Source organism: Haliotis rufescens, unplaced genomic scaffold, assembly GCF_023055435.1.
Source record: "Haliotis rufescens isolate VD_foot unplaced genomic scaffold, xgHalRufe1.0.p SCAF_9, whole genome shotgun sequence".
In the NCBI taxonomy this organism is placed as follows: Eukaryota; Metazoa; Mollusca; class Gastropoda; order Lepetellida; family Haliotidae; genus Haliotis; species Haliotis rufescens.
Window position 1 is genome coordinate 27819522 of NW_025964383.1, and position 12549 is coordinate 27832070.

The 12549-nt window shown below is 40.6% G+C and overlaps 1 protein-coding gene across 7 annotated transcripts in view; it reads right to left on the bottom strand.

Annotated features, from left to right (window-relative positions):
- Positions 1 to 12549, bottom strand: part of LOC124130222 (tyrosine-protein kinase SRK2-like) — a 106702-nt gene that overhangs the window by 8001 nt on the left and 86152 nt on the right. For all 7 annotated transcript variants that reach the window (XM_048390728.1, XM_048390727.1, XM_048390724.1 and 4 more), the window contains exon 3: positions 3750 to 3853. In XM_048390728.1, coding sequence (XP_048246685.1) covers positions 3750 to 3853 — 104 coding nt within the window. The remainder of the gene's footprint in view (positions 1 to 3749; positions 3854 to 12549) is intronic.

The window sequence follows — 12549 nt, forward strand, 5'->3', positions numbered from 1 at the left end:
TCAATGAATACTAACACCATGTCATACAATATTGTATCATGTTAGACCATGCATCAAGGCATATTGCACTGTGTCATACCATATCTCACGGTGTCATAGCATATCTCACGGTGTCATACATTATCTCACCGTGTCATACCATATCTCACCGTGTCATAGCATATCTCACCGTGTCATACCATACCTCACTGTGTCATACCATACCTCACTGTGTCATACCATACCTCACCGTGTCATACCATACCTCACCATACCATATCTCACCGTGTCATACCATATCTCACTGTGTCATAACATATCTCACCATGTCATACCATATCTCACCATGTCATACCTTATCTCACCGTGTCATACCATATCTCACCATGTCATACCATACCTCACCGTGTCATACCATACTTCACTGTGTCATACCATATCTCACTGTGTGACACATTACCTCACTGTGTCATACCATACCTCACTGTGTCATACCATACATCACTGTGTCATACCATACCTCACTTTGTCATACCTAATCTTGTCTCTGGACTCTAACCACATTTCATATTATCCCATATACCAGGACTCTAACAATATATCATATAATACCAAAGACCAATGTCATATTGAAACCAAATTACAGCTTTATTATAAGTGAAAAACAAATAATGTTTGTTTGCATATAAACCAATAAACCATTATCTTCCAAAACTATAAACTGTATGTACCGGTATACTAACTGATTGATTATATGTAGTTAAGTCTTGAGAATAAATGTTCGGACTGTAAATGGTGTTTTACTACAACAAAATGTCACCCTACAAATTATTTATTTCACTCCAAACCAATAAAGTCAATGAAGACATCAATCTCCAAACATCAACCACTGTTAAACCAGGCAATATCTAACACATTCACAACCATGTTAAACTCATACACTGACAGCAATCAAACACAAGTCATCAACATGAGACAATGTATGAATGCATTATCACATGAATTGAACAAATGCCTGTAACACTGACTGATACAATGACGAAGATCAAAGAACTTGTGATAGGAGCATCATGAAATATGCAACTGATAGCCACATGTTTAGTCCATTGCCACACACCCACGGGTAATCAACACCAAGTTCCGGAACAAGTAATGGGCGATGAAATTGATGAAAGGTGTTTATTTCCTACGTACAGGTAATCAATTACAAACATGCCGGGCAACTTTGGACACCTGCAGCTGTTATGGGCCATAATGAGATGATTGCACATCAAAATATCATGCTTAAATAGGCAAGTTGGTCATTTTAAAAAAAGGGCATGTTCATTGCCAGCGAGAACATTCTCCACGCCATGAAGACCATGCATTCAGATAAACATTTAGATCATTCATAGGAAGAATTCAAACGACTGATTCATTCAGACAAATATATGCTTCATTCCAACTAACAAACAGACTATTCCAACCAACGGAAATCAGGATCATTCCAACCAACACAGATTCGCAACAGAGGAATCATTCACACCAAAATATCCCCGTGATATGGGTTTTCACATGCTTAAGAAACATTCGTAGTTTTTTCTTTAACCACAATAAAAACTGAAAAACATCTCATTCACTTATAAAAGACAATTTTCTCTAACAAAAACCAGCCATCATGTGAGTATTTGCAATGTCTGTGTAATGTTACACCCTCCGTTATCGCGTGAGTAAACATGATAAACATCGTCCGAAAACCTATGACGTCTGAAAACCTATGATCTGACAATAGTATCATTCAGCCCTGAGGATCATTCACACCACAGAGATTCATTCAGACCACAGAGATTCATTCACACCACACTGGGATAATTCAGACCACAGAGATTCATTCACACCACACTGGGATAATTCACACCACAGAGATTCATTCACACCACACTGGGATAATTCACACCACAGAGATTCATTCACACCACAGAGATTCATTCACACCACACTGGGATCATTCACACCACAGAGATTCATTCACATCACAGAGATTCATTCACACCACACTGGGATAATTCACACCACAGAGATTCATTCACACCACACTGGGATAATTCACACCACAGAGATTCATTCACACCACACTGGGATAATTCACACCACAGAGATTCATTCACACCACACTGGGATAATTCACACCACAGAGATTCATTCACATCACAGAGATTCATTCACACCACAGAGATTCATTCACACCACAGAGATTCATTCACACAACACTGGGATAATTCAGACCAACTTCAAAATCATTGAGAAACAACCCCAAGTACGAGGGCATTGCGGACATATTCAAAAGTCCTGGGTTTCTAGCTATATGCATTGGTTCTAATGGCCAGCATGTTCATGGCTTTTGGGTATAACCTAATGGTAGGAAACTCAACAGCCCACACTTGATTGCAGCGGTAGAAACTAACATTTTTAGTCAACTAATCCTTATTATTATTACATATAGCAAAACCCTTAAAAATAGCAATTTTCTACTAGTACTTATGATACCTTAACTATTGGACAGTTTGGCAAGGACTACAGTGGTAGGGTCAATTTCTAACCTAGTATTGCTGATGTGGCGTTATGCAATAATCACTATTGAGTATTGAGTGAGTGAATGACGCTTAACGCCACAGACAGCAGTGTTCCAGCTATATCATGTCAACACTGAAATAGTGAGTGAGTGAGTGAGTGAGTATGGTTTTACGCCGCTTTTAGCAATATTCCAGCAAAATCACGGCGGGGGACACCAGAAATGGGCTTCACACATTGTACCCATGTCGGGAATCGAACCCGGGTCTTCAGCGTGACGAGAGAACGCTTTAACCACTAGGCTACCCAACCGCCTCCAACACTGAAATAGTCTAAACTCGGCAATACCATGAGCCAATATCAATCAGGGCAAGATGACACAGGTTACAGGGACCAGGTCTATCAAGGAATCCCCACAGGGCCATTTGAAAGTCTGACGCCACATATCTCCCAAGATACCGTATCAAACATGAACACAATCAAGCTAAAATGGCAAAACACACAACCCATTATAGAGAGACTATTACTTGTAATAAAATACATAATCATCAGGTACTTTTCCTTCAATACAATGTCAAATTACAGAAATATCCATCTATCCAAAAAGAATACTTGATACAATCAATACATGCGGACATGATGGAAACACACGTTTTGACAAGGGAAATCATACAAAACAAACACGTTGCCAGCAAAATCAATTAATACGTTGACAGACAGCTCGCCTACGTTATTAAATCTGTCAATACACTTCGCTGACAATCAATTAGTTTTACCACTCAATAAAATGTTTGTTTCTTACAATATCCAAACATGAATCAAGAATAATATTGTTATTATTACTATTTTTTCCTTAAAAGACAGACAGGATGAATGGTTAAAACCACAGAAATTACTTGCATCAGAGCTTTTCATATAATAATTATTTTTACTGAGTTGTTTCATTTTACGGTATGTAATTCTATCGCAAGAGTCTCAGATATCAGAAAATTGAATACACTTACAGCTTATCTAAACAACTTGTTTTGACTATCTTCACAAACATTTTCTTGTGGCGAAAACATGCTTAAAAAAAATCCATTGCTGTTGGATTATTTCTTTAGATTCACAGTAAACGTTTCAAACAATCGTCCAGGCCTACAAAGAGCATGATATCTCTCATCATCAATGACCATATTCATCACTGCCAAATGGACAACTGTGACATAACCCATGTTTACCTGGCGATGCCTCTCCTTGTCGGACAAGAAATGTTCCTTTGGCATATCCTGGCGACAGAAGCCACTCCTCGGAGGCATTTCGACTCACTTTGCCGAAATACCATCTGAAAATAACAAAAACAAGACATGAATAGAGGACCTAGACTGACATCTAGTCTTTGAAATGAATATATCTTACAGAGAAAAACAGTTGTTAAATTATCTTAATAAAAATATAATAAAAAGGAGCCAAGAAACTGTTCATTTTCAGATACTGCAGTAATCTAGACTTGCCCACTAATATAGACACATTAAAAGCACATGAATACTGGACCATGAAAGTCAGGTTTGAGTGAGTGAGTGAGTGAGTGAGTGAGCATGGTTTTACGCCGTTTTTAAGCAATATTCCAGCAATATCAAGGCGGGGGACACCAGAAATGGGCTTCACACATTGTACCCATGTCCGGGAATCGAACCCGGGTCTTCGACATGACGAGCGAACCCTTTAACCACTAGGCTACCCGACCGCCCCAAGGTCAGGTTTGAAGAAAGGGACTGTTCCAACTTGGACATCTCTGCTAGATGCCAAACATTTGTAGAGTAGATAGTCCGAGGCCGTAACTATCTAAACCTGAACTGTAGGCCAATGGGAAACACAGGACCATGCAGACTGAAACTGTCTTGACAGCAAAACACAAATTAATCTTGAGAAAAACTATAGTGGGTGAACAAGATTTCCATGGCTCAAACTCAATTCAAAAGTAGACTATGCCAAGTCTAACCTCTACATGCATCACACTAGTGCCAGTCATGTTGTACTCAACAAACACCACGCCAAACTCGTAGTGATGTTGCGATTCACTGGTACACCGGGCATCGTCAGCACAGTTCTCACAACACGATACCCCATACATATAATTTGGCATCAATTCACATTTAACCCCATATCGATTGTCCATGTTGATAAAGCTTCGATATCAAAAAGCAAGTACAAACAATGGTTTTAATTCCTCCCAACTTTCTTGGTCCACTTTCGGTTACGAAACTGGTCCGATAACAAGACTAAACAGCTTTTCCTTGCTGCCTGTCATAATACAATATATAAAGTGTTTGTTTCTTAGTATTTTCTCAGGGGCGGTTGGGTAGCCTTGTGGTTGAACTGTTGGTCCGTCATGCCGAAGACCCGGGTTTGATTCCCAACATGGGTACAATGTGTGAAGCCCATTTCTGGTGTCCTCCGCCGTGATATTGCTGGAATATTGCTAAAAGCGGCGTAAAACCATACTCACTCACTCACTAATATTTTCTCATACAAAATAGTTCACTTGACTGTGTCATGTCGATGGGTATTAGTCAGTTGTCCTTCTTTACCTGTATGAGCGAGTCTGTGGACTCTATTCTCAGTCAAATGACAAAATACTATATATGCAGTATCGAGATACGTATGGTATCGTGGCTTCTGTATCAAGATACGTCTTGTATCGTGTGACACCTGTGTCACGACATCCCTCCAAACTGGCTATATACTTGGATTTAAACTGACAATATCTTTCTAATTTAGGTTGGATATGGTATTGTGTGGTGCCGCAAGCAATAGTTACTTGCTATATTGGACTGGTATTGTGTGGTGCCGCAAGCAATAGTTACTGGTATGTCAAACCGGCCAAGGCAATCAGTGGTCAGCGGCATGAACAAACTGAGCAAACGCTGATCCTGAGGATTTTGTAAAGGAACACCTGGTGTCATCCCTATTTGACAGTGATTTATACACAAATGCTCCTTTGTTTGTTTGTTTGTTTGTTCGTTTGTTGTATAACGCCAATATTCAAGCTACATGACAGTGGTCTGAAAAATAATCGAGTCTAGACCAGACAATCCAGTGATTGACATCATGAGCATTGATCCACGCAATTGGGATACGATGACAAGCATCAACCAACCTCCTACGAAAAACATAGTGACCTTTCACAGCAAGCATGGATAACTGAAGACCTAATCTACCCCGGATCTTCACATGCTCGTGAAATAGTCAGCATCGTACAATTGACTTTGCTTCAAGCAGAGTTTTCTTATGAATATCTAAAGGCGCTGGTGGCTTTTATTCCATTTGACTGACATCTCCACAAATAATATCTCCATCTTGAGCAGATATAAAACATCCCATGTCCTTGATAATTCACCACAGGTCTGAGTCGACATGGCAATAATCAAAATATCCTGCCACATGCCAAGAACATCACAACTGTCCCAGGTCTCAATTAATGAATCCCAGTGCTGAACCTAATTTAATATGAATATCATATAGGATATTTATCAAGTATTAAATATGATACAAATGGTTCGTTCCCCTTCCTGTAGCCCCAATTATCTGCTGAGAACTCATGACAAAATGTCCATTAACTTTGAAAGGCACATTCCCTTAAATCAAATGCCACTAACATTCAAATACGGATATCATTACCAGCGTAAAGAGCTCTGTCACGGAGCTGGGCAGACACAGCAGGTGACTGGTCTATCAGTTGATGGTGCTAGCTGATATTTTCCTTATAACTCATTACATGACTCACAATTACAGACCTACATGTCCCTTACACGAAATGTGTCCAATATTGTGACAAGTTGCCGATAAAAAAGTCATTTGTTTTGAACATTTCAGAACCAAGGGGTTTTTTTAGGTGGTGGAATCAAGAGAGTTTTTTGTTCCTGTAGTTTAAGTTTTAAGATAGGGCTCTGTGGCTCACCTTACATATTTCACACGGAACATTTTAAAAAACAAATGATCTATTCATCTGAAACTAAATAATTGGCTGAGAATAGATTTACAACAGGGTTACCATAGTGTTCCTGCTAAAAATGGGATCAAATGTACATCTTGTTAAATAGTGACATCATTGCTGGGAATATACCAGACATTCAATGCTTCATAAATCATGAGATGTTGGTACGAATCTGAGAAATGTCTTTCGGTGGCACTTAAGAAGCTGTAGCAACAATGAATACAGAATTGATTCCTGAGAACCATTTTCAAATGCCATCAATTACAAGCAAATGGGTGGCCTTTCCAAGTCAGCTAACTTGTTAAAAGTACATGTTGTCTGAGCTCCATGTCAACAAATCTGTTACAAACATCTGTACTTCAAGTGCACTGATGTGAAAATACATCATAACAAATTATCTTATCGTAAGTCATCTGACAAAAACAAAACACCTCAGAAATATGTCTGCTATACCTCTTTACACAGCTAGCAGCAATAGAATTGCATGGCCTCCAAGACACTGCAGTCTGACAACAGGCAGGAACAGATGTCCTTAATGGTACAGAGTCTGACCACAGGCAGGGATAGATGTCCTTGAGGGTACAGAGTCTGACTACAGGCAGGAACAGACACCCTTGATGGTACAGAGTCTGACAACAGGCAGGAACAGATGTCCTTGATGGTACAGTCTGACCACAGGCAGGAACAGATGTCCTTGATGGTACAGTCTGACTACAGGCAGGGACATATGTCCTTGATGGTACAGTCTGACAACAGGCAGGAACAGATGTCCTTGATGGTACAGAGTCTGACTACTGGCAGGAACAGACGTCCTTGATGGTACAGAGTCTGACCACAGGCAGGAACAGATGTCCTTGATGGTACAGTCTCACCACAGGCAGGAACATATGTCCTTGATGGTACAGTCTGACAACAGGCAGGAACAGATGTCCTTGATGGTACAGAGTCTGACTACAGGCAGGAACATATGTCCTTGATGGTACAGTCTGACAACAGGCAGGAACAGATGTCCTTGATGGTACAGAGTCTGACCACAGGCAGGAACAGATGTCCTTGATGGTACAGAGTCTGACTACAGGCAGGAACAGATGTCCTTGATGGTACAGTCTGACCACAGGCAGGAACAGATGTCCTTGATGGTACAGAGTCTGACAACAGGCAGGTACAGATGTCCTTGATGGTACAGAGTCTGACAACAGGCAGGAACAAATGTCCTTGATGGTACAGAGTCTGACAACAGGCAGGTACAGATGTCCTTGATGGTACAGAGTCTGACAACAGGCAGGAACAAATGTCCTTGATGGTACAGAGTCTGACAACAGGCAGGTACAGATGTCCCTGATGGTCCTTGATGGTACAGAGTCTGACAACAGGCAGGTACAGATGTCCTTGATGGTACAGAGTCTGACAACAGGCAGGAACAAATGTCCTTGATGGTACAGAGTCTGACAACAGGCAGGTACAGATGTCCTTGATGGTACAGAGTCTGACAACAGGCAGGAACAAATGTCCTTGATGGTACAGAGTCTGACAACAGGCAGGTACAGATGTCCCTGATGGTCCTTGATGGTACAGAGTCTGACAACAGGCAGGTACAGATGTCCTTGATGGTACAGAGTCTGACAACAGGCAGGAACAAATGTCCTTGATGGTACAGAGTCTGACAACAGGCAGGTACAGATGTCCCTGATGGTACTTGATGGTACAGAGTCTGACAACAGGCAGGAACAAATGTCCTTGATGGTACAGAGTCTGACAACAGGCAGGTACAGACGTCCTTGATGGTACAGAGTCTGACCACAGGCAGGAACCAGTGACCCAAATGTGAGTATCAGGTAGGTCACCCGAAGGGTTGGAACCCTACAAACACATCCACTACATTAAGCTTGTCACTGGAAGCTATATTATTAGTCAATAAACTATCATCAGTAGAATTTGCTAAAAACTTGTATTTGGTTAAAATGAAACAAATCAACCGTGAACATGATGAAGCTTGTTTGTTTGTTGTTAAACGCCACACTCTGGTCTTTGGTCCATGTTGACGGTGTTTCAATTTGGTGGTACTACGTTGCTTAAGGTGTCATGACAAACACTTTTAAAACATCAGCTATGTTTAAGATGTCAGTATCAACACCAAAACTGATAAGAAGTCGGCCGCACTCAGCAATGTTCTAGCTATGACGGCAGGCTGTAAATAATCCAGAGTTCAGACAATCAAGTGATTGACATCATGAGCATCGATCGATCGATCTACCCAAGTGGGATATGATGGCCTACATCGACCAAGTCAACGAGCCTGACCACCCAGATCTAACCCAATCTTCATGGGTGAACAAGATGAGGTATAGATATAGCATGTCAACGAGTAAAAGACTGTGGCCATAATAAATCATTATATATACCGTATTTGACGTAAAAAGCGCCCAGGGCCCTCTCAAAATTAGAAATAGGGGGCTCTCATCAGAATATTATTTTGGTGAAAAAAACAGAGTTAAAAGATAAATTTGGTGGTTTATGCTGACAGCCTGAAATGTTTATATACGACAGATATATTTTTCCAGAATTTATTTGCCTATAGTTAAGGGTGCATATAACACACGAGTGCGTATTATACGCAAATAAATAAATCTTGTGTACATTGATAAATCGAAAGGGGTGCTAATTGGGTTTGTTCACTAGCCAATATATTAGCAAATATCTCCGTGGGCGCTTATTACGTCGAATACGGTATATATATATATCAGCAGTGTGTTATGCACTAACATGGGGAATCAAACCCTGGTCTTCAGAGTTTGTAACTAATGTTTAACCAACAGAACACACCCATGTAGAATCTCAAAGAACACTGAAGAAACGAAGTGAAGAGACATGCATCTTGTTTTGAAGATTAAGACTGGCTGTAGTACCACTACCTCCTTTCTCAACATTCGCCTCCTCGATGTATGCCAGTGAACATGATGCAGTGGGAAAAACAGCCAGCTGGAATGTCAACACCATTCCGCAATAATTCAAAACACGGCCACTTTTTCGCCAGCCATAAAGAAACCCACTACAAGCCCTGTGCACAGTTTTGTACACATCACCTTAGATTTCAATAGAATCTGTGAAAAAGGTTATCTTTCAAGTTTCGGTTTTGTTTGTTTGTTTTTTAACGCCACTCAACAATATTTCAGCTATATGAAGGAGGTCTGTAAATAATCAGAGCAGACAATCCAGTGATTGACCAAAGAACCAAGAAACAAGAAATTAGAATATGATGACATGCATCAACCAAGTCAGCGAGCTTCACCACCCGATCCCGCTAGTCGCCTCTTACGACAAACATAGTCGCCTTTTACGACAAGCCTATTGTACCCCGGATCTTTAGGGTGTCAACTTTTATGTTGTTTGAATGTTCACTTCTAACTCTACATTGATTCTTGGACTTTGATTTCATGACCATATGATGGCATCTAAAGTTCTGCAGCTAATATGACAATGATCACAATTCGTGCAGGATGATCCCCAAGACCCTAACGCTGTGCTCAGATACAGAAACGTTTCTCTTCTCAAAGGAGATTCTGTGTTCAACACAGGAGACAGTCGGTATGTTGTGACAGCAATGTTATTGCAGTAATTCAGAACAGAAAAACGCTAAATGTGATGAGCTGTGAGGGAATTCCTGGTAAATGTGACACGTGAATTGCATATTACACCTTGAAATGCACGCGGTGTATGTATCACCCACAAGCTTCCCATTAAATGTACATCGACTGTCATTTGCACATACTACACACATTATCATGTTGGAGCCCTCACACTGCCAAACAACTTGATGAGGGCATTAGTGTCATATTAACACAGAGCTTTTATTAGTATTGGTGCTGGAAGCTTAAACCTTCAGAAGCAAGATCTAAAACGACAATGTTCCATCGTCAGGGTTTTACAGTAGGGTTGGCATATTGGCACAGACATCGTATTCCAATACTAGTATATCACAATAGGGAGAGCTGTATTGCAAAACATATTGCAATACGTATTAGGGTCCAAATTATATATACATGTACATGATATATGTGTACTTCTTCATTCAATAATCCCGACTCCAGACTGCAACAACGGTAGTGTGGATAGACAAGACTATCTATTACGTCATCAATATGAATACTACCTATTACGTCATCAATATGGAATGGTAACGTGAACAGTGAGAAGTGTGTCCTGTTTACTTGAGTTTGGATAGTTACTGGTATACCATTTGTATTGAACACCCCAATTACATAGCCTTGTAAAATTAGCAGTCAAGAAGGATGAAGGCTTTTTTAAGGGGGGGAGGGGGGGAGAGATAATTTTCTTTCTTAATTTAGAAGTCATGATTTTCTTTACACTAATACAGTTTTTATATAGGTCGTGGACATTCCAAAGTTTCTGGTTTTTTTAATTTATTTCAGTCTCATTTAATTCTGAAGGTTTGTAGAACCGGATTTATTCCATCAGTTCCACCTCAACTCAAATCTCAGGAATGTTTGCATCAAATATGCAGGGACTATGGAATTACGTAACTGGGATACAATGACTGCATCAACCAAGTCAGCAGGCCTGACCACAGGATCCTGTTAGTCACCTCTTAGGACAAACATAGTTGCCTCTTAGGACAAGCTTAGTTGCCTCTTACGACAAGCATGGCTTGCTGAAGACGTACTCTACCCAGATCCACGGGAGCACAAAATAAATAAGGGCCAGTACATGACTACAGAGCTAGTGAATGTTTCTAGTTCATAGCCTCTCTAGCCTATCTAGGCTGCCATGTCTAGTACAAAGACACTGGCTCTTCCTGTAACCTGACAATGTGTGAAGCCCATTTCTGGTGTCCCCCACCGTGATATTGCTGGAATATTGCTAAAAGCGGCGTAAAACCATACTCAGTCAGTCAGTCAGTCCTGTAACCTGCCTCTCCACTAGATTTGAAAACCATTCCGATGAGATCAGTAATTAACTTATTGAGGCCAAACCTGAAAAGGTTTCAACACAACTACATGACGACACAATCCAGTCAGCAAAATGCCAGCACAAATCTTATAATCCTAACCATGACCAGCCATTGCCATTTCATCAAAATAAGGAAATTATCCTGACCAGTAGTCACATCATCTTAGTCCCAGGTCTTATTAGGCTGACCAGTGACCATGATAAGTGACCTCTGCGTGCCCTTGTGACGTGATCATCACATTGTCTATGTAAGGCTTCAGCACAATTAGGAGGAGGAGGAGAGATAAAGGTCTGTCCGGGATGATAAGATGAGGTGGAGGTGATGGCCTGGATGTCTCCAGGCAGGAGAACATACGTGTTGATGGTTGATGGGCGTAAATTGACGTCTGATGGTGTAAATTGATTGGTTGATAGCATAATCCTTCAAACTAAAGACGGACATAACAGGGTTAGAGATTATTTCCGAAACATTGACGGAGTGGATGGAATGGAGCTGAGCGCCTTTCACCAGGATTCAGGCATGTCAGCTCACTGCAGGGGGAAACAGCGAGAGATGCAGACTGTAGACATTCAGCATTCAGCGTTAGAGTTGGCACTAGTCCTGTAGTCCTTGCCAAACTGCCCTATAGTAAATGTATCATAAGGACTAGTAGACATTTGCCATTTTTAGGGGTTTTGCTATATGTTATCATTATAAGGACTGGTGGACTGAAGCTGTTAGTTTCTACCCCTGAGCATGTTGTTGAAACACTTGCAAAGGTGATACTAGACAGCAGGACATAAGCAAATCTGGATTCAAATCCACAATCAGCAGATCCTGGATTCCAAGGGAAACAACTCAGTTTAAAGCTGTATAGTAAAAGGAAAGATTGGGGTGTTCTTTACCTTCTTTTGACATACATATATCACTGTGTTTTTACTTAGGATACAAGCATCTCAATGTTCAGGACATAAGTAAATCTGGATTCAAATCCACAATCAGCAGATCCTGGCATCCAAGGGAAACAATTCAGTTTAAAGCTGTATAGTCATGGGAAAGATTGGGGTGCTCTTTACCTTCTTTTGACATACATATC